Source organism: Rhinatrema bivittatum, chromosome 1 (assembly GCF_901001135.1).
Source record: "Rhinatrema bivittatum chromosome 1, aRhiBiv1.1, whole genome shotgun sequence".
In the NCBI taxonomy this organism is placed as follows: Eukaryota; Metazoa; Chordata; class Amphibia; order Gymnophiona; family Rhinatrematidae; genus Rhinatrema; species Rhinatrema bivittatum.
In genome coordinates, this window is record NC_042615.1 from 222,233,601 (window position 1) to 222,257,343 (window position 23,743).

General features: G+C 38.2%; 1 protein-coding gene across 1 annotated transcript in view; it reads right to left on the minus strand.

Moving 5' to 3' along the window:
- The window catches only part of HTT (huntingtin), a 797,032-nt gene that overhangs the window by 401,104 nt on the left and 372,185 nt on the right, over nucleotides 1–23,743 (minus strand). The window contains exons 27-29 of the mRNA XM_029606726.1: nucleotides 15,134–15,260; nucleotides 3,003–3,130; nucleotides 1,733–1,843 (exon numbers count right to left, since the gene is read on the minus strand). Coding sequence (XP_029462586.1) covers nucleotides 1,733–1,843; nucleotides 3,003–3,130; nucleotides 15,134–15,260 — 366 coding nt within the window. The remainder of the gene's footprint in view (nucleotides 1–1,732; nucleotides 1,844–3,002; nucleotides 3,131–15,133; nucleotides 15,261–23,743) is intronic.

The following is a 23,743-nucleotide window of genomic DNA, read 5'->3' on the forward strand; positions in this document are numbered from 1 at the left end:
AGTACAAAATCATCAGACATAAAGGCGTTCATACCAAGATATCAGTATAACATTCATAGGGGGGTTTTATGTAATAGGGGGTGAGATGGAGTAGGCGCTGAAAGAGCCATGTTTTAAGTTTCTTTTTGAAAGTGGGGGTATAGGTCTCTATGCGGATATCATGGGGCAGTGAGTTCCATATGGTGGGGCCGGCAAGAGAAAAGGCTCTGTTAATAGTGGAGGAGAGTTTAAAAGATTGAATAGATTGGGCACGGAGTGTTCCTTGGAGAGCTGGGCGTGTAGGTCTCTTGGAGGTACGAGGTAAGAGGGGGGGGTTAAGCCAGTTGAGGTTGGAATTTACTAGACTCTTATGTATGATCGAGAGTGTTTTATAAAGAATTTGTGACTGTATAGGGAGCCAGTGTAGTTCAATAAGTGTGGGGGTGATGTGATCTCTTTTCTTTGTGTTTGACAATATCCGAGCGGCGGCATTTTGTAGGAGTTGAAGTGGCTTAGTGTGTGTTGCAGGAATGCCAAGTAAGAGCGCATTACAATAGTCAATCTTCGATAAAATAATAGCTTGGAGGACAGTACGGAAATCATTGAAGTGTAGTAGGGGTCTGAGTTTCTTTATTGTTTGGAGTTTAAAATAGCAGTCTTTTATGATGGATTTGATGAATGGTTTAAATGAGAGGTGATTATCAATAATAACTCCTAAGTTGCGAGTGTGCGATGGGAAGTTGGTAGCTGAGTAAGCAGGAGGGATGTCTGGGACTTGCAAGTTCTTGCAGCATAATAATAGTATGGGCTCATCCCTATCTCTGGGAATCAAGAGTCCAGAAAAGCCAAACTGCATTAATTGAGGCGTGCTCTGGAAGATCAATATCCAAGGAGCACACCACACTAAAGATGTAGTCAAATGCATAACAACTTGCAAGTAATCTCACTACTTCCTTTTTCTCCCCAAAATGTAGTTGATATACATTGTCAGTCCAATGTGAGGAAATTTATTTATTTATTTGTGGTTTTTATATACCGATAATCGTTAGGAACACCTAATCTGTTTACAGCGAAACAGTAAATTCAGCAACAGGCTTTACATTTAACTTAGTGAACAACATTTCAGAAGCAGGCTAGGTAGTCAAAGTGACTGCTATGGGAGTCATTACTATGTGCAACAGTATTTAAAGAAGGTCGTCGTTAAAAGACAAAATATATACAAACATATGCAACTGGCTTGGTAAACGAGGAACTAAACTTTCTGAAAGGTATATTTACTCAGTGGTGTAGACTATCATTATAAAATAGGTGAAAGCATATATACCATGGCTAAGAGAGAGAGAGAGAAAGAAACAGAATAGGCAGAGAGGGGAGGGAGGGGAGGGAGGGAAGGGAGAGAGGAGGTATGGTAACTAACGAAAAAAAATAGAAAAGGGGAGGAAGGGAGGGGAAGGCAGTGGGAGAGGGATAGCTCAAGTGAAGGCTTGCTTGAAGAGCCATGTTTTGAGGTTCTGTTTAAATTTCTTATAGCATGGTTCCTGTCGCAGAGTATGAGGCATATTATTCCATAAAGAAGGGCCAGCAGTGGAGAGGGCACTGCTGGCCCTTCTTTATGGATGCTGTTGCCAGTGCTGCACCAGTTCTGTGAATGTAGGTCTTCAGTTTCCAGTGCTGTAATTCCAGTGCTGTAATGATGGCACATTTTATGAGCTCTAAATGGGCTAAAATATTTTAAAAGAAAAAAAAAGCTCACCTTCCCAATATCTTGAAGAGTTGTAAGCTCCAAAAGCTGAGAAAGGACATCTAGTGCAGTGCGTAGGAATCCCCCAAACTTTTCATTATTGTTCTGAAGATCCAATGTAACCTTTCACAGAGACAAAAGGGAAAAAATGAAAGATAACACACAGAACATTAATCAAGGCTTCAAACCATGTTACTAGAGAGTGACTGGGACAGTAATATGATTTTAAGTCTTGGACTATATAAACATATACATATATACATACATATACATACACATACATACACATACATACATACATACATATATATATATAGCCTTTTACCATTACATTCTCTCTTATATAAGACTCATTTATTTCATTTTTGGAATTTTTCAGCCATAGCATGTTCAAGTTGCTCAGGACTTTTTAAGGGACTCAAGCTGTCAGTTTCTACTCTAGGGTAACTTGTTATGAGATTATAATAGCCCACAAGTACAGAGGACACACAAACTGCAGGGGGATAAAATGTAACTTCTGGTAGCTAATTAAATAAGTAGTCCTTTAAAATTAAATTCTTTCATTGTTAGTGATAATGCTCTGCAGCAGCCAGTTAAAAAAATGAAATTCTTCACCATGTGCTTCAGATGTGAAATATTGTACCTAACTAGCCAACTAACTACCCTTAGGGTAACTAACATCTAAAAAAAAAAAAAATCCTATAAAATGAATTATGCTCCAGCAAATATTTGAGTCAGGCGATGGGTACCCATGCTGCCATGATAGACCCACCACTGGCACTATCATTTTCTGTTACCATGAGGACAGAGCTGCGCGCGTCGATGTTCTAGAGCCCTACTGAGGTGATTTGTTCTGGGTCCCGCTTTCCCCTAAATTCTGCCATGCACTGCAGTATGCCCAGTGGACGAATGTCTCAGATCACTTGGATTGGAGACCGGTACATTATCATAAAGCCACATTTCTTCAGCTCTGTTCTTAAGCACCCTATCACTCAATTCTTCAGTCAGTCCAGTTTTCCTCTACCATGTTGAGCCATGGGTTTTGTGTAATTAAGTTCTTAAGACTACAGTTATGTTGCTTACTTTGATTTTACTTATTTCTGTGGACCTCAAATAGGCGGAGCACTGAGGACTGCCTCTCTTGTAGATAACTTGGATCAGTAAAAGAGGGTAGCATATCAATGGCAGTACTCAACAGCATAAGATGGCAGGGATCCCACTAACTCTGCCCTTTTCCCCAACTGTTGGAAGACTAATATGGAAACAATTCCCCAATTCGTACCTTGTAATTGGCATGAGTAGCTTTCAGAACATCATATAATTTGAGATAGGATGGAAGATGGTAAAAACTACCAACAGATGAATATTTGCTGCTTGGAGGAGGCCCCGATGTATCAATTTGCCTAGAAACTTAAGAAAACACAAAGCAAAGAATGATGGAACAAAACAAGCAATTTCCAGCGAAATGAAAAATATCTTGCACAGTAAATGACGACAGTGCATTAAGTTTCAATATTATCAAAAACTACCACTTTCCCATTTTTAGATTTTTTTGGCATCTCAGCTTCAGGTGAGAGCTAAGGTTAAACAGTCAGTCCTCACCGAGCAGTCCTGTCTGGGTGATACTCTATGTGGATATTACTTAAAGCTTATAGCAACTGAGATCTCCTAAAAATCACATTAATCCTTACACAAGTTTTATATTAATAATCTGGGACCTAGAGAAGGATTGATTGGTTGCTAGGGGAGGATTTACATTGTTGATCCCTATGAGGTTTAACAAAAAAAAACTTTCCTCCAGGATTAGAATCGCCAGTGTTTAAGAGATGGGAAATGAGAGGTTTTACCCACCTTGGGCAGTTATGAGACCATACACAAATTTTAGCTCTGAAGCTTTAAAAAAGAAATTTCGGCTTCTGGAGTGTGATAGATTTAATTACATTCAACAGAGGCATTATCTGGAAATTACAATTAAGAAGACATTGCTTATAGAAGCAATCTCCTTCCAGGTATTATTTAGAAAGAAGCAAAATACCAAGGGGCTTACATAAATACAGAGCAGCCTGGAAGAAAGATTTAGTGTGTGAATTAAGTTATGAGGATTAGACTGAATATTTTAAACACTTGTGTAAGCGTTCAATTTCCACCCATATTGTTAAAAATTGGTAGAAGATACTTTTCCGGTGGAATTTTATGCCTCAAAATCCACTTGATTTATCCTGCTGTTAAGGGATGTATATTGGCAACAGTGTGGTTGAATGGATCAATTATTTGGAGAGAATGTCCTGAAATGAAACGTTATTGGGGAAAAGCACTTCATTTTGTTTATAAAGTAACAAATTTTAAACTAATTAATGATCCCAAATTGCTTCTTCTTAATCTTTCGATATCTAATGCTGAACCTAAACTTGCAATTTACTCATGCATTATCCTGAAATAGCAGCGGCCTGGAAAAATATACATCTTCATTCCATTGATTTGCTCATCCATTGTATTTGGCATAGTTACTTAATGGAAAAGGTGACAGCACTGCATGGGTTAAAAACCAACTATCCAATTCAATATGGAAACCATTTGAGACCTGGTGGAGTGTGATATCACAGTCTAATGATGCGATTTAAATTTACTTTGCAACTATTTCCAAGTTTATAATGAAGATGAACTGTTGTGGACTTCTTGTATTGCCTATTGTTACTTGTTTGTGATTTTTGTAATTTATCTGGACACAAAGTTCAATAAAAATGTAATTTAATTGAAATATGACAGAAATAGAACCAAATTACTATAAATGCTGTACCATAAAATTTTGAAATCCAAGTATGATTATTTTCAGACTCTTCACTCTGGTCATGGTCAAAGTAGGAGGATTAAACCACTTGCTTAAAAAAATAAAGTTTAGAATGCCATGCAAGACAGTGCCAGTATCACATTCAATTTAGGGCACATTCAATCTGGACAAGCAATGAAAGGTGTAGGACATTTTACTTTATCCAATATTTCCTCTGAAATATTATTATGCACTTAGGGCGAAAGCAGATATCAAATCAGCATTCGTTCTATTCTTTAAACATCCAAACATCTTGCTCCATCTAGATATTAGCTTCTGGGACAAGCTCCAGTTAGTAAGATTTCAGCAGGTAAACAACTTTTGTATAGCTCTAGCTCACAACAAAATGGAAAGACCTTACTACAATGCTTACGTTTCTGGAAATTGAAAGACTCATAGAATTTATGCATCCTCAGGCAAAATTAAAGGAATTGTGTGTCTTAATAGATACAAAGGTTACTTAAATGTGCCTTCAATCATTAAACTGGAGCTTCAATTTTGCATATCAGGTGATAGCTATGGGACATACTTTCCTACACAACTGGCAGCTGCAATAGCAGTCTTGCACATACTTCACTACCACATTTCCATTTCAAAGAAACTGAAGGAAGGTTTAACAGTGTGGTTGCTTTTTCTCAGGGATTACAATGGCATATCAGCATGATAAGCACCTGTTGTCACTCACAACCTTGACCTCTTTTCAGATGCCTCCAAGGGGCTAGGATTCGGCTTGTATTACCCAAATTCTTGATGTGCTACATGATGACCTGACAAAAGGACAGAATTAGTACTCTCAAAAATCATCCTTCTGGAATGTTTTCCAATATTGAGAGCATTATATATATGGGTCCCAGGTTAAGAAATAGGAAGTTGGTCTTTTTTGTCAGACAACTGAGCAGCAGTCAAGGTAATCAGATCTACCAATGTTTTTCATACTGTGATCTAGGCTCTTGCTATATCTTTTCTTGATTATTGCAATCCTATTTATTTAGATTTGCCTGCCTCTACTCTATTCAAAACATTTCATTTAAAACTCAGCCGCCCACATCCTTACTAGTACCTCTCAGATTGAGTAAATTGCTCTCATTTTGTCCTTTCTGCATTATCTACTGAAGTTCCTGGGTATAATCCTAGTAATTATGTGTGTGTTTACATTGGGTAAACCCCAAGGTAGTCCTGTGTTTGTGCAAGTGATCCATCTCTCAGGTAACTCCCAGTAAAGACCCCAATGAGATTAGCCCCCAGGTTCAAGCCTCTGGGCAGAATGCCCGTGTACAAGATTCAAACCCAGAACAGAGGTAGACACACTGTATTGGAGGAATTATGGCACTTTGTAACATGCAGCATAGGAACTTCTGCAACATTATCTCTCAATTAAATAACTTGGAGATTACACCAAAAAGGATATATGAAGTATCAGCGACAGGGGTTGGAGAACCAACTTATCTCAATTCACCCAATAGTCAATTATCACCCACACTAAACAAAAGCTTGGCCAAGAAAATAGTGATGTCACATCTAGTCGGTTTTACCTTATTCACATAAATAATGAATTATGATTCAATCAGAACCTTTATTGGAGTGGCTGGAACTAATGTGGGTGCTCATAGGCCCTCAGTCACAGTGAAACACTTTTTGACATGTCACATAAATAGTTCCTGTTCTCCTAAGTTTTGATTTTTGTTCACAGTCAGCCTTTAACCATAGGATCATAGAAACATATGTAGAACATTTGTGTTACAACCTTGTACTTCTTTTCCTAGACAGTTGGACTCTATAAGCTAGATAAAAATGCAGAAAAAACTGGACCACAGGATCATAGAAACATATCTAGAACAAGGACAAGGCCAGTTGACATTCCATCTAAAGTTAACATTCTTAGAACAGACACAAGGCTGCTGTGCCAAAAAATTTGACGAAAACATGTAAATACGAGATGAAAATTAAATTACTGTATGGCTAATTAGATTATGTATTTATAGTAGAAAGCCAATTGGAGAAATTTTGACAATTATGTAACCTAGTTTAGGGGTTGGAAATATACAACTGCAAATTTTATATAATTTAATATATATTTATTAAATCTTATTCTGCAAGCTCAATTTTGTTCACTGTGGATTATAAGAAATATTCAGAAACTCAATACACATAGTTAAAAATGACAATTATAAAACAATAATCAAACAATAAAAACATACATCTTGCATATTCCAATGCTTCTCCTCAGGATTCAATCTTCTTCCCATTTATAAACTCTTAAATAATTCCGCTTTTAACAATTTTTTGAATCTTAAGTAGTCTTGTTCTTGATGCAGCCATAATTACGACCTATTCCACAAAATAGGGACCAAATTGAATAAGCCCTTGATCTTGTTCTGGCTAGCCGATAATCCTGCACAGAAGGTATGCTTAGCAATTCTTGGGAGGGATGAGCTTATTGTACAAATAGGTACATATGCTTTGTTATCAGTGAAATCATTGGAGAGGGTGTTTATGCTGTTGTCTTGCATGGCATTATGCCTCTCTATAAGGTACTTTATATTTAATATTTATATTATTTTATCGCATTTAATAACAAGTTTCTCTACAGCTGTTGACCAAGAGTCTATTTTCAGAGAACCATAACAAAACAGTGGGCTAAGGCTTCTTATGACCTTGTCAAATCATTTTACTCTCCATTGTCTCAGGTATAAACTTAGATTGCAAGACCTCTGGGGCAGGGACCTACCTAAAGTACCTGAACTGTAACTTTCTTTGAGCACAGGTTTGGGAAGGTAATTAAAACCAAATCCAACCAGAACCTTTGTTGTTAAACATCTTCTAGTAGCGTGAGATAGAACAAGGTGTGGGATAAATGCTGTGGACCCATAAAGTCTTGAGGGTGTGAATGGAATGAAATGAAGAGAAGAGGCATGGGGTGGCTTGCGGGAATGATGGCTATTACCCTTATTCAATAAACATACACAAGGTTAATGCAACTCCAACATTGCTCTATGCTTCAACGGCAAGAGGAAATGTGGGAAAAAAGATCTGCATTCACAAATAAGCATGGGAGTAGCTTGCTTGTTGCGGCGGTTACAAGCCTGATACTTCACTTTGAATACATATACAGCACAGCTCGCTGCTTCAACGGCAGGAGGGAATGAAGAAAAGAGGATTCATATTCAGACAACAACCAAGGACTAAATTGCACAGGCTGGATAAACAAATAGGCGTGGGAGTAGCTTGCTTATTGCGGCAGTTACTACCCCCTAACCATTTAGGCTTGATACTTCACATTGATGCAGCTCCAGCACTGCTCTCTACATCAATGGCGGGGGTGGAAGGAAATTAGAACCAAAAAGTTACCAATAAGGGCCCTGACCTCAGCAGTCAGAGTAACAGATAAGTATGAGAAAAATAAGTACGAAAGCTTGCTGGGCAGACTGGATGGGCCATTTGGTCTTCTTCTGCCGTCATTTCTATGTTTCTATGTAAACTCTGTAAGGAACTAGAGGCACCCCATCAACACATTTTAGAGTATCTTTACAACACTTTACTGGCAGTATGCAATTCTATATTTGAAGCCACAGTATTCTGATTAGCTTTACCTTAAAGGTGAATTTTAAAAGCCCGGTGTGTGCCAAAACTGGGATATGCATACAAGTTGAGCCAGCATATGCCAAGTGGATTTTAAAAGCCACCCGTGTATGCATGCATCTCTGGCTACGCGCACAAATGAAAAGTTACAAAAAAGGAGCAGAGTGTAGGTGTGGTCTAAGCAGAGCATAGGCATTCCTGAATTTCACCTTGAAATTTGCACGTAAATATTTACGCGCACAGGCACGTGCCAGGGTTCTCTGCCACGTAATTTTCCTTCTGCTAGAGATGGATTATAAGCCATAAAACAAAACAAACTAAAACCATCAGCAGGGTTTTAAGGGTTGGGGCTAACATAGAAGGGAGGCTACTAAATTTGGGGGGGGGGTTGGTATTCCTTACCTGGGTGAACTGGGAACGAACTGGTAAAACTAAATGGCTTCGGCGTGTCTTAAAATCCCCCCACTTATATGGTAGAAGTGGCATTTGCACGCACAGGCGCATGTCCACTTAAAATTGTGCACGTGTGCTGTAATCAGGCTTTTTTTTTAAATAACATTTGCACATATGTTATAAAATGACTATATCCCTGGGCGCAGGCCGACGAATACACGCACATGTCCGCCCACACACCTGTTTAAAAGTTATCAGCCCTATGTTCATTGCAGCACTGTAAGTCAGGAAGCTAGTTTTACCTGCAAAGAAATGCAGCATTCCTCAAGGGCCTCAAATTCCAGTGTCCAAATAGACTGCAATGTTACACATTTGCAACCATAGATATCCAAAATGGATCAAGTAGAAGCTGGTGATAGCTTGCCTTAATATCCATAAGCCCACTAATTGAAATCCTAGTAAGTAATGCATGGACATATGAACCTCATTTTTTATGATCAGACACCCCTCAGTTTGCAATATTTACAAGACTCTTTCAATCATTCACAAAGTCATCCACAATTCCACCCCAATTGAGCTCACGATCCCATTACAGCCTCACACTAACGCTCGACCAATGAGACAAGGCCAGAGAGGCACACCCTATAAAATCAACACTAAGTAGAAGAGCCCTTTCCACTGCAGGACCTTTACACTGGAATTCTCTCCCTCCGGACCTCAGGCTCGAACAATCGACACCCACCTTCAAAAAAAGACTTAAGACCTGGCTGTTCAATCAAGCATTTTCTTAACCTCTATCCTCGTAAGATCACCACGGTTTAACTTTTCCGCCCCCTTCCTCCTTCTACACCCTCGCTACTTCCTTCACCTGCTTCTCCAAATGATTGTCAAAACAGTGACTCTAGTTCTTTCCAATGACAGCTCTATTGACTTCACATACGGGTCTTCTAAACTATTTGTATATAAGTTGTAATCTCCCAGTTCTTTGTTAACTTTCTCCAAGTTCATCCCCCTGTTCTATGTAAGACATTATAAGCTATGCGTTATATTGTCATTGTAATTGTTGAAATGTGAACCGAAGTGATTAGTAACATTGTTACCTGAACTGCGGTATATAAAACTGTTAAATAAATAAATAAATATTTAAACAGACCATTAAAGCAAACGGTTTCAAACTACATCTATCTGGAATCCAGTACTTCAGAATCAGTGCCTCATCTAGTGTGATTCAAGCTGGGCTCCCATCTAACTGGAATCCAGTTATACAAATAATTGGCAGGTGGAAGTCTTCTACATTTGCAACAAACATAAGGGATGTGCTGCAGTAAAGATGGAACCAACTGATCATCTTATTTTATCCCAGGCTTGCCCCATAGACAAATGACCATGTGAATCTTTGCATATTCCTTCATCTTTGAACCAGGAAAAGTGCCAACCCTAGACCATATGGGTATCATCTTGATCTCATATCAAAAGGACTTTTCTTCCATTGGATAGGCAAATATGTAGCACACTGGGGACAGTTGATCCTGTTGATTCATAAGCAGATGGTCATATGACATTCGAAAAAGTCCTTCATGAGTTACTCCTCTGAAAATTAAAAAGTCATGGAATAAGAAGCAATGTCTTATTGTAGATTGGTAACCGATTAAAAGACAGGAAACAGAGTAAGATTACATGATCAGTTTTCCAAATGGAGAAAGATCAGGAGTATCAAGTGAGCTGATCAAATTTTTGACAATATTATTCCAAGTTGTTAAAACAGCAGCACATTGTGAGGAACTGCGGAAGGACTTTGTGAAACTAAGGGCTAGATTTTAAAAGCCCTGCATGCTCCGGCGCACCTATTTTGCATAGGCCGCCGGCACGCGCAAAGCCCCGGGACGCGCGTAAGTCCCAGGGCTTCGTAAAAGGGGCGGGAGGGGCGTGTCCGGGGGCGTGTCCGAGGGGTGTGTCCGGGGGTCAGGGGCGGTCTGGGGCGGGGCCGGGAGGGCGGTCCCGAGTCCCCCGGCACTGCGGCCTGTGCCAGGGGATGCCGAGGCGGTGCGCGCAAGTTACACCTGCTTCAAGCAGGCGTAACTTGCACAACAAAGGTGGGGGGGGGGAAGGTGGGGGGACGCGGAAGGAAAGTTCCCTCCGAGGCCGCTCCAATTTCAGAGCGGCCTCGGAGGGAACGGAGGCAGGCCGCGCGGCTCGGCTTGCACAGGCTGCCGATTTTGCGCAGCCTTGCGCGCGCTGACCCCGGATTTTATAAGATATGCGTGGCTATGCGCTTATCTTATAAAATCCGGCGTACTTATTTAAGATCTACCTCTAAGTCTGGGCATCTAAATGACATATGAAATTTTATGTGGACAAGTGCAAAGTAATGCACATGGGGAAAAATAATCCTAACTACAGGTATACGGTGCTGGATTCCACATTAGAAATCAACATCCAGAATAAGGACCTCCAAGTCCTTGTAGACAATTCTTTGAAATCCTCAGCTCAGTGAGTGGCAGTAATCAAAGAAGCAAATAATATGTTAAGAATTATTTGGAGAGGAAAAGAGGATAAACTGGAGAAAATGCCTTTATCTATGGTGCGACCACACTGAGTATTATGTGCAGTTCTAGTTGCTCCATTTCAAAAAAGACATGCTGGAACTAGAAGTACAAATAAGGGCAACAAAAATGATAAAGGGGATGAATGGCTCCATTATGAAGAAAGGAAGGCTAAACAGATTATGGCTCTTCAGTTGGAGAAGAGGTTTACAGATTTATGAGTGGTGCAGAACAGGTAAATAGGGGACAGTTATTTTCGCCTTCAAACAATATTAAAACAAGAGCACATGCCATGAAACTAACAACCTGCAGAATTAAAAATAACAGAAAGTGTTTATTTTTCACTCAGAGCACAATCAACTATGGAATCTGTTGCCAGACATTGTGGTCAAGGCAACCAGCATAACAGGGTTTAAAAGACATTCAGACAAGTTCTTGGAGGAAAGTCCACAAAAATAGGTATTATCCCTGGAGATGAGCAATAAGAAATATACCTCCTTTTTATTTATTTATTTATTATTTTGCTATACCGGCTTTCATGACAGGAATCACATCAAACCGGTTTACATTTAACAATGTGTGTGTACGGTAGAGAGAACTTAAACCACAGTAATAAGAGCATGGTTAAGAGAGTGAAATAGTTATAATAAAACAGGGAAGTAAATAACTTGGATCTGGAAAAGAAAAAAGGGGGGTGATAACTGAGCAGTAAAATATTTACAGTGTAGCAAGATCAATTCCAATATAATATTTACAGGGTAGCAAAATCGATTCCAATATAGTACAACTGTATGGCAATGATTCCAATATAGTACAACAAATGACATTAATAACACTGTAATTTTTGAGATCTATCATGTACTTGGACCCCAACTGGCCATTGTTGGAGACAAAATACTGGGCTCCTTGGTCTGACCCAGCATGGTATATCTTATGTTATTACCAGATGGTATCATAGTGCACTCCTGGGGGAATGATATGCCACCAGCTAATCCATCAGGTAAGGCAGGACCTGGCCAAAATTGCAGCACTGTTGCTTCATGCAGCTCTCTTCTGCTCCAATATTATTCCCCAGTGCAGATGTGTGCATCTAAAATTCTGGAACAGCAGTTTGAAGGTCAATCGCCATTATGGATCCAGATATGACATAAATGGGCTTCAGCATAATGAAAACCACAAATCAAATTGTGATCTAATTGTGCAAAGATCTCCAGTGCCTCTTAGAGGCAATTATTAAATAGTTCCTGTCCAGTATCTGAGAGGGGAACACCATCCTTCTGATAAAAACTGTCTCATTATGCTGAAGCAATAAGTGGTGAGATAAATCCCAATAGAACAAATCAAATAATTACACGGTAAGTAACAGAGGGTACTAATTATCAAAATTCAAAAAAAGTGGTCAGATAAATCCCAATAGTGTGAATCAAATTATTTGACTGGATAATTAGTAGTGGTGTTGAGTGTACCCTCTGTTACTTACCGTGTAATTATTTGATTTACTCTACTGGGATTTATCTCACCACTGGCACTGGAGATCTTTGCACAATTAGGTCACAATTTTATTTGTGAAAGTACTGAGGCAAATCAAAAATTGCCCCAGGACTAGAGTATCTTGTTTTGCGGCCTACAGGCCTTCTGCTTTGTGCCTTGCCTTGAGGCCTTTGAGGTTATATGTTCTTTGTTCAATGTTCCCTTGTCTGCCTTGACTACTCCTGCCCCAGGCTGCCTTGATTTGGTCCTGTCCTGCCTGTACCAGAGTCTTGTCTAGTCTGTTCCAGTATCCCATTCAATTAGAGTTTTGTCCTTGTCTTGTCTGATCTGTATTTGTCTAGTTCCAGGTCCAAGCCTTGTATCCAGACTTGCCTTGTCCTGCTTGCCAAGCCAGTCTTGATTGTCTTCAGCCACAATCTCCAGCCTGCCTTGTCTAAGCCTTGCCTGTGGAGACTCACCACTATAATGTACTGCCATCGCAGAGACCTACTGGCCCCAAGAACCCAAGGGCTCAACCTGCGGGGGAGGGGGCTAGCTAGGCGGAAGCCTCGCCCTTTTCTTGTTCTGAGTTCTGCCTTGCCATCCTATGCCACTCCCCAGGTGCATAGGATGGCAAGGGACTCAGGAAGCTGTAACAGAATGGACTCAAGAAGCCAAAAGACTTACTTTACGCTGATTTGTTAACAAATGTAAGCTTTATCATCTCTGTATATTTCTGTCTGGAATATGAATATTCTATGGAAAGAAAATGTGGACCCTATAGTCTGCTATCATAGCAGAATGAAAAACCCTTGAAAACAGAATCTAAAAAGTATAAAATTAAATAAAATCTATTTGAAAATATGCATTTCAGAGGGAAAACTAAGATGGCCACTGTCAAGCAGATGAGCTAAGCCGAGTTCCTGGACTCTTCTCAGTTACCAAAGATGTTGCATTTCCTTTATGGTTTGTTGACATGGTCAAAAGCAATGGGAAGGTGGGTATCTACCCAACGAAGCCTCCAGCATCAGTACAAGGTCCTATGGATATCTTCAGTGTGGTGGGGAGTAACTGGTGAAAATATTAGGGAACTGCCAAACAGTCATCTGATTGCACTTATCTCAAGTTCAAAGGTAATCTCTGAGCTCTATCAAAAGGATTCCTCCATCCCTGCCAAACCCTGAGGCCTCTCTTCCAGGAAGTTTCCAGCATCTGCAGGGACCCAAGCAGATAACCTAGGGTACCACCACTGGAGATGGAAATGTGGATGATGAGACAGAGGGATCACCACTGTCAACTGAGGCCGTGGATGGAACTGTGAGAGGGGCACAGCAGAGGATGAAGCCCCTGGTGGTTTGGGTTCCTGAAGGCATGCTGAAAGGGAATGGGTTCTCTCAGCTCTCTGGATGGATTAAAACTTCAACCCTGATTCCTATCCCCAAATTTGGAGCTACCGCATTAGTAAGTATTCCAAGGACTACAATGAATATTTCACTAACATTTTGGAAAGTAGTTACCTGTACAGGAGGAATCTCTCAACGTGTGACTCGGTTATATGGTTTTATTGCTGAAACAGCCCTCAAAAGTTTGATAGCTCAGCTATTAGACTGGGTGAGCATGATGGAAAATTTCTATGGGGAAACAGCTTTCTAACCTACAAGCAGGTAATGTTGCTGTTCTGAAAGACTATTTTATCCTCTAAGGCAAGCTGAAATTAATGGAAAAAATCACAAGGACAAGAAACTTGTTTTTTGCTATTTTCCCTTTGTCAAGCTTTGTCTGTCCCCAAGAACATGTTTATGAAATATATGGTGAGGATACTTAAGTAAGGTAGGATCGGAAGCTTTACATCTTATATCCAAGGTTTAATATTTTTCTAGCTCCAAATGGAAAGCTAATTCTAATAAGAGGGGCTTTGATAACACTTATGGACAACCTTGACAGCTCTATTTGTGGACATCACAGGAAGAAATTTCCATTCAAACTATTCTATTAGTCTCCTATGCTCTAAAATCAGAAAGACTGGATGCTAAAAATGTTCTTTCAGAATAAGGATGCTCTGTTTACAGTTCAGAAAATTAGAATCTTCAAACATTCATGCTCAGCTCAGTCTAGAAGAAGAAGAGCTTTATTTTATTTGCATTCATATGGTTTGGCTAGTGGGGCTGAATCATTTTTTAAAGTTTCCTTATAAATGTTTAATACAGTATAAGGGGAATCAATTTTCTTTGATCCAGTTCAAATAGAGGATTTTCTTAGAGATAAAACCCCTGCTGGTGATAAGCTTAATGGCAATTTGTTCTTTAATAATGTAAGCTTGTCATCTGCCATTGATAAAGGAGATAAACTGTTTTTTCCTTTATTTTTATCCCTCATATTTACCTACTTATTTCTCACCCCCACCCCCATTATTTGTGGCCTAGGTAATATGCTTGATGTTCTTTGTTTGTAATGGTTATTTATATTTTCTTCTTTGCATTTTTGTAGTCCAGAATGTTATTTTCCTATTTCAAATGTGTTGTAAGATATATTTGACATTTGTGATGAATAAATGAATAAATAAATAAGAACATTTCACTCTATCCCCGGCCCTCCCCATACCTGGAGTTGTTTCGCTGGCCTTTTTAGGGCTTAAAGGTACAGCTGCTTGTTCCACGGGCTCTTTTTCTTTGCCTTTGCGCCGGATTGGGCTTAAAGAAGGTGGGTTAGTCAGGGAGGATAACGTTGCCTAGGAGTGAAGAAAGGGCATTTTAAATTATTTTACTGATTAAGAATTGTACAAAGTATAGTTAGTCTTTAATAGAAAACTGTTGTCTCTGTTCGAGAAATATGGACATCAGAGTAAGATGAAGCGGTAGAATAGGAGAAAATCAGAAAGCCTGAGGAAAATGTGTAATCCAGAATATTTATTTCATCTTCCAAAAACTTAACAGTTTACTAATCTTTTCTTCATTAAATGGCTTTACCAGAAATGACCATTGTGCTTTTATTCACTTCTGGCAAGGAAAGAGTTTGGCTGGTAGGATTTCTAATTTATTGTAAAAGTCACAATTTCAGACATACCTCTGACATAAGCATTAATCAGAAATAAGAACAGAGGCCTAATTATCTTCTACATACATATTTCTATCCAGACATGCAAACTATCTGTTAGATAGGATTCAAAATTGCATTCAGGCAGCAAAAGGCTATTTATAAAGTCGACAGGGTTTTCTTTTCACAATATTTAATAATTACTTTGCTTAAATGGCATACAGGCTGCTGGCACCTTTTAGACTAATACATTTATTAAGGCATAAGCTTTTGAAGACACTTCATCAGATACATCTAAGTGAATTATTGCCCTCTCAAACTTATACCTCAATAAATCTGTTAAGCCTGAGTATCATTTTTGCTACTACAGACTAACCCTGCCAGCTCTTTATATAAAAAAAAAAGTTAATACCTTTCAACACTAAGTCCTACCTACCCAGCATCCTTTACTTTGACAAATAGTAGCACGAATATGATTCTCTTTGCTCACATTTAAATTCTGCATAAAATTCACAAGCAAAGTTCGATTCCAAAGCATAGTTTCTCTAGTCATTTTGAACATCACCATACAAAAACAATGAGACATTAAAAAAAAACATATTTACCAGCGAGTACACGAAATGTGACTATTCATATTTATGTAATATATTAGCTCTGACCCTATTTTCTTAATATACTTTAACAGGTATCTCCAGTTGTAAAAAATAAGATGCTTTTTTATTTTTTCCTATACAGTATGAACTTCTTCATATCTTCCTTTCATTTTATATTTCAATAATGCAAGTAGGCCTCAAGAGAATGGATGGAATGCTCTTGCATCATTTGTGCTGGCACCAGCTTCATTAAAGTAAGTTCTACCAGGGATTTAAATTTGCTAGCAACAATCAGGAGAGAGCAATTAAGAACAAAAAGCTCATTAAACTTCTGGACCAAACCAAGTACGACAGCTGGAATGAGACTCTCAAGCCACTGAAAGAGAACTGCAGATTGCTTTAAAAAGAGTCTGGTCTTAGAAAAAGGCAGTATCGAGTCACCATAAAATAACTATTAGCTAAGTTGCAATGGGTAAATCACACAAGAAAATTTGGTAAATCTTTCAGCTGAGCTATAGAGATTGTCATAGAAAGTGAAAAGAATCATCTGAGCAGAGATTCTGGTTTTATGATGTGGTACAGCTCTTTTCCTTGAATAAGGGATCATATGTTTAAGGGAAAAAAAAAAAAAAGGAAAGTCTTTGAATGGCATCCACATATAATTCTGCTAATATCTAGGCATGTTAGCAAAAATTCCCTAATTGGTGCCTCTAGGATAGTGGCTCTCAACCATTAGACCAGCCTGGTCAGACTGGTTTTCAAGATGTGCACAATGAATATGCATAAGATATATTTGCACAGAATGGACACAATACATAAATGAATTCATGCAAATTCAGTGTGGATAGTATGAAAACCAGACTGTCAGAGTAGAACCCAAGGATCGAGTTGAGAACCACTGCTATGTTGTAACACATGAAATCTGGCACAAAGCAAAGCTTACAGATATTTCCAAATCATTAAGTGTAATCTGGTGTAACTATTTGATTTCTTTTAAAACTTAAAACTACAAAAAAAAAAAACGTTTTGAATCAGACTTCCATGAATTTAGATCGCTAATGAACTCCATAACAAGGACAATTCAAAACTACACGTTGCTCATTCTAGCTTAAAAATCTGACTCTCTTCTGGATTCTTTGGAGGGAAGATCAACCGCCAATTCAATATCATCAGCTTTAAGCAGTGGCTTATTTTCTCACCCTATCCATCCATCCAATATTATATTTGTTTTCTGATTAACATGTATTGTGAGTAACAGACTCAAGTGTTTTATGAGGTCTGGATTAAGTTTGACTAAGGCCTATATTTTCTAAAACACCGCGGTGGCGTGAATCGCACAGTGCAGGGGGGGGGGGGGGGGCAGGCCTGTGAAAGCCGGCAGCAATCGCACCTCTGCAGTGCGATCGCTGGCCGGCTTTCGCACCCAATAGCGCCATCATAAAAGGTGGTGCTACTGGGCGCGAAAAGGCTCCTTACCTTTTCGCCGTCCACGCTGACTTTACGGCGTCTGCCCCGACTCCTCCTCTTCCGGGGCAGACACCTCCCTGACTCCACCCCTTTTTAGCTATCGTACGCGAAAAGGGACTTTTCACATCTGAAATGTCCCTTTTCGCATGCGCTAGCTTTAAAAAAATGACCCCCTAAATTTGTAAGTACTTTTATGCTTGGCAGCACTTAGGATATCCAGGTTTTCAATTGTTTTTTTCTTTTAGCTATTTTTCTATTCTTGACATAGTAATTCACAATACAAGTTAAACTGTTCACAGATTCAATTTTTATTTATATTTAATCTATGAATCTATGGGTTTAACTTGTTTGCCCTTATTTGGTCTTTCCAAATCTACTAGCAACTAAGGATAGTAAATATACAATTGGGTATAAATGTTTAGGTACCCTGGTTAAATTGTATGTTTCAATGAATTTTAAGTGAAAAGAAGCTGGTACAGCCTCTTCATAGGGATGGTCCAAGAAAGCAAAGGGGTAGGCGATCTATGATACCGATAGGTGAGCACACAAGAATAGATGCCTGATTCTTTTTCCAAAACTTTATTGATGTGGAGACGTGTCAAATAAAATCGCCTGACTCAGGCCGAGTTTCGCAGCTCTTAAGCCGCTGCCTCAGGGGCTACAAATAGAGTAAACATTCACAAATCAATAATTTACTAAACACCAATATTAGTATTATTAAGATCTCATAAATATTAAAAAGAATTTTATATAAAAATAAATAAAACATCCTTTTTAAATATTACAAAGATCTAAAATCAAATATCCACTTTACGATAAAAACTTAAAAAACATAAAAAACATAGTAAAAGTGAATTAAATGGTGACAATCAATAAAAATCCAAATCAAAAAATTACAAATAAAAATCTATTAAGTAATTCATTAGAAATAGAACATATATCACACCCATGATATAACTGATAACACACGAGGTTCTTGGTTTTATTGAGTTTTATTTAATCTTAAAATTATTTATTATTATATATTGGTTTCAGTTCTTAAATTATTTTATTATTTTTAACCTTCAGATAATTTTCTTGGATATATGTGATACCAAGCAGATAATAGAGGAGTTTGAGATCTTCTATAATTATAGAAGATATGCAATTAAATACATGAGGCATAATAAGTATTTTTACTAGGCAGTGAATAATCATGAGGTTTGTTTTGAGTTTTCAAAAAAAACGTTTTTAATATCAAAAAAATCGCTAATTTTTGAAAAAATGTCTGGTCTAAATATACTCTTTAGATAGATATTTTTTTAAAAATGCAACAATTTCAATCAGTTTTCCTTTTGATTAATGTATTAGCAATCCGAGGTTGCCGATAGTTTGATTGACAGCACTCGATAAAACCATAGTTTTATTTAAAATTAGTTTTTATGAATAGAATTTTAGATTGAATCATAAAAGATGTTGGGCTAACTTAATAATAATTAGAACTTGGGTATAAGTCATCTTCCGATTTTTGGCGCCAAAACTGACCATTTAAAAATGGCTGATCAGACGTGGTGAGTATCAGAAGTAAGCGGAGACTGCGGTCTGTTTTGCTGGTTGGCGTTCTGAACATTTATGCACAAGGTAACAAACTATGAAGGAATTTTTGAGAGTTTGAGAAAGATAGGTGTGAGTTTTAATAGCGATTTTATTCGATTTAAGGATGAAAGAGTTATACAATTAATAGCGATGTCTTCACATTCAACTTGGGAGGTACAAATAGACTTAGTTAGAAAGAATTAGGTTGGTGTAAATATATGTGATATTTACTGCACTAGGATGCCTTTATGCTAAAATGTTAGCATTAACACTTTAGAACTTGGAACCTAGATGTGACTAAGATATAATCGTGTTCAATTTGAATGATTGGGTGTGGTATAAAATGTTCTGATTTAAATTATAGTGAACACTTATTAGATATCCAGTAATACCAAGATATATAATTCATTAGCAATTATATATCTATTTGAAAGTATGAGAGTTTATATTTAGTCATGTATTTATGATATATATTTTTTGCCACTTGTCTGTATGAATTTTATATATGTTTTAATAGTGGTTGGATTTCTTTTTAGTTGCTTCTGTACAGCTGGCATAACATTGCAAATTATTGGATGAAACAGTATCATTGATCTGAATATTGGAGGTAATAATTGTCACTTGAAAAAATTTTTACTTAAAAAAATGTTTACTTAATAGATTTTTATTTGTAATTTTTTGATTTGGATTTTTATTGATTGCCACCATTTAATTCACTTTTACTATGTTTTTTATGTTTTTTAAGTTTTTATCGTAAAGTGGATATTTGATTTTAGATCTTTGTAATATTTAAAAAGGATGTTTTATTTATTTTTATATAAAATTCTTTTTAATATTTATGAGATCTTAATAATACTAATATTGGTGTTTAGTAAATTATTGATTTGTGAATGTTTACTCTATTTGTAGCCCCTGAGGCAGCGGCTTAAGAGCTGCGAAACTCGGCCTGAGTCGGGCGATTTTATTTGACACGTCTCCGCATCAATAAAGTTTTGGAAAAAGAATCAGGCATCTATTCTTGTGTGCTCAGCCTCTTCATAGTACAAAATTCCAAAAATACACTACTGTTATAGGGAGTCAGCAAGGCAGATATACAGTGCATTCAGAAAGTATTCAGACCTCTTTACTTTATCCACATTTTGTTACATTATAGCCTTATTCTAAAATGACAAAGCAAAATCAGGTTTGTAGAAATGTGTGCAAATTAAAAAACAAACAAACCCTGAAATATATTTACATAAGTATTCAGACCCTTTGCTGTGACACACAAAGTTGAGCTCAGGTGCATCCTTGAGATATTTCTCCAACTTGATTGGAATCCACTTGTGGGAAATTCAATTGACTGGACATGATTTGGCATGGCACACATCTGTATATATAAAGTCCCACAGTTGACAGTGCATGTTAGAGCAAAATCAAAGCCATAATGTCAAAGGAATTGTCTGTAGGTCTCCAGAACAGGATTTTGTCGAGACAGATATCTGGGGAAGGGTACAAAAAAATTGCTACAGCATTGAAATGCCCTGAAGAACACAGTGGCCTCCATCATTCTTACATGAAAGAAATTCAGAAGCACCAGGACCAGCACCACCACTGTCCAACCAAACTGAGCAATCAGGGCAGAAGAGCCTTAGTCAGGGAGGTGACCAAGAACCCAAGGGTCACTCTGACAGAGCTCCAGAGTTCTGCTGTGGAGATGGGAGAACCCTCCAGAAGGTCAACTATCTCTACAGCACTCCACCAATCAGGCCTTTATGGTAGACTGACCAGATGAAAACCACTCCTTAGTGAAAGGCACAGCCCACTCAGAGTTTGCCACAAGGCACTTAAAGGATTCTCAGAGCATGAGAAACAAGATTATCTGGTCTGATGACACCAATATTGAACTCTTTGGCCAGAATGGTAAGCATCATTCCTGGAGGAAATCAGGCACCACTCATCACCTAGCAAATACTATCCCTATGGTGACATGTGGTGGTGGCAGCATCATCATGCTGTGGGGATGTTCAGCTGTAGGAACTGGAAGACTAATCAGGTTCTAGGGAAAGGTAAACAAAGAAAAGTAGAGATCTTTGATGAAAATCTGCTCCAGAGTGCTCTGGACCTGAGACTGGAGGGACAACAGGATAACGACCCTAAGCACACAGCCAAGAGAATGCAGGAGTGTCTTTGGCAACAAGTCTCTGAATTTGCTTGAGTGGCCCAGCCACAGCCCAGACTTGAACCCAAACATCTCTGGAGAGACCTCAAAATAGCTGTGTCTCAACACTGCCCATCCAATCTGACAGAGCTTGAGATGATCTGCAGATGAAAATGGGAGAAAATCCCCAAATCCAGGTGTGCTAAGATTGTAGCATCATACCCAGAAAGACCTGAAGCTGTAATCGCTGCAAAAGGTGCCTCTGTTGAGTAAAAGATCTAAATACTTATTTAAATGTGATATTTCAGGTTTGTTGGGGTTTTTTGTTTGTTTTTTTAATATTTTTTCACAAATTTCTACAAACTTTTCACTTTGTCCTTGTATTGCATTGTATGTAGATTGAGGAGGTGCAAAAAAATGCATATTATCCATGTTAGAATAAAACTGTAACAAAATGTGGAAAAAGTGAAGGGGGTCTAAAAACTTTCTGAATGCACTGTACATGTAAGACCTCTATCAAAAGAGGTTCCTCAGTCCACTCAATCATTCACCCATGGCCCACTAAGGGTGCCAAAAATAATTTTTCAAGACAATCTTTTGTTGCAGTTAAACATCTGCGCTAAATAAATCGTATAATATAATAGCAGTAGATCAATACCAAGCCTCATCAGCTAGCATGTCCGACAACCTGCATCAGGGGAACTTATCTTTATACATAATTCGCTCCCGCATTGATCTACTAACCTTTTTATATCTAAGAGATCAAGAGATTCATGCTGGAGCAAATTATGTATAAAGATAATCTCCTCCTGATGCAGATTGTCCAAAATGCCAGCTGATGTTGGGGCTTGATTTTGATTTACTGATGTTATATTATATGATTTATTAAGAAATGTTGGGTTTTTTTACTGCAATAAAAAACTGTATTGAAAAATAATTTTTGGCGCCCTTAAGTAGGCTGTGGGTGAATGAGTGAATGGACCAGGGAACCTCTTTTGATAGAGGTCTTGCATGTAAACCCAGCTTGCTGACACTCTATAATAGTAGTGCATTTTTTGCATTATCTTTGTCTGAACTTTTCACCTTGTTATAATTGGTTTGCTGTCCCCTTTTCAGTGGATATTTCAGTCTTAGGACAGTGGTCTATAGGCTTTCAGTTCTTAGTGTGCTATATTTAACTTTGTACCATGTAGAGATGTATCAGCATTTCTTCACTTTGAGATTCATTGAAATATACAATTTGACCAGAGGTGCCTAAACTTTCATACAACGGTATATAGATGGATTACAACTCCTTTCCTATCATAGATATGAAATGGGAGAAAGAAAAATGCTTAGATATGAATACTCTGGTCACCTCTTATCACAGTGGAGACTTACACTAAGCAAGTCTGTGAAGCAAAATGGCTCAATACTACAAGTGTCCATCTTGAATAAATAAAATAATATTTCGGCCAACACAGTGACTGGAAAGGCAGATAAGCTCACATTTAAAATCCCATTCATTTGTGATTTAAATCACATATCCTGCCCGAACATACTTTTTCTAGAACAGTAAGAGGCAGTTACACTGCTTACAGTGAACTGACCTAACCTATGCAACGCTCTATCAACAAAGGCACACTATCAATACCACCCATCAAAAAAGCCCACCTATCCACCACAAGGGACCGTGCACTCTCCAGTGCAGGCCCCAAGCAATGGAACTCCCTCCCGACCATACTTAGACTTGAGCCATGCTACTCTAAGTTCAAAAAGAAACTAAAGAATTGGCTCTTCCGACAGGCCTACCCAGATTAACTGTCCCCATCTTCTCCCTCTCCTCCAACCATATGATCAATGTCACATAAGTAGTACATAAATTGTATATAGTCTCTTGTTTTATTAGCCTTCAGTTACCGTTCAAAGTTGATGTCTTCTCTTTCCTTCCATACTTTCTGCACTTGTATTTACGCGCCCTGTATCTACCTGCCCTGTTAATTGTATTTTCAGTCTGTTAGTTACGATGTAAACCGGTATGATGTTTGCATACTAATGCCGGTATATAAAAGTTTCAAATAAATAAATAAATAGCCAAATGCACAACAGAATACATGCTCAAACTAAGTTTAGAGGGAGGACTACATTACTTTGCCATCCAAGAACACACAACAGTGTGATGAATAGATATCACTGGTATCAACTTGTACTAACTTTCTTTTTCGAAATTAAATTAGGAAAATGTACTAAAGATTCAACACCCCTACTACTGTGGCCCCCGCTCAACCACTCATACAGCAAACCTATCATGGCCTCTAACTTTTAGGACAAGGTTCAATCACATACTCTCACTTTTGTAGAATTTCCATTTCCTGTTGTAAACTCATGCCCTCAATAAATGTGACTAATGGAACTGCCTGAATA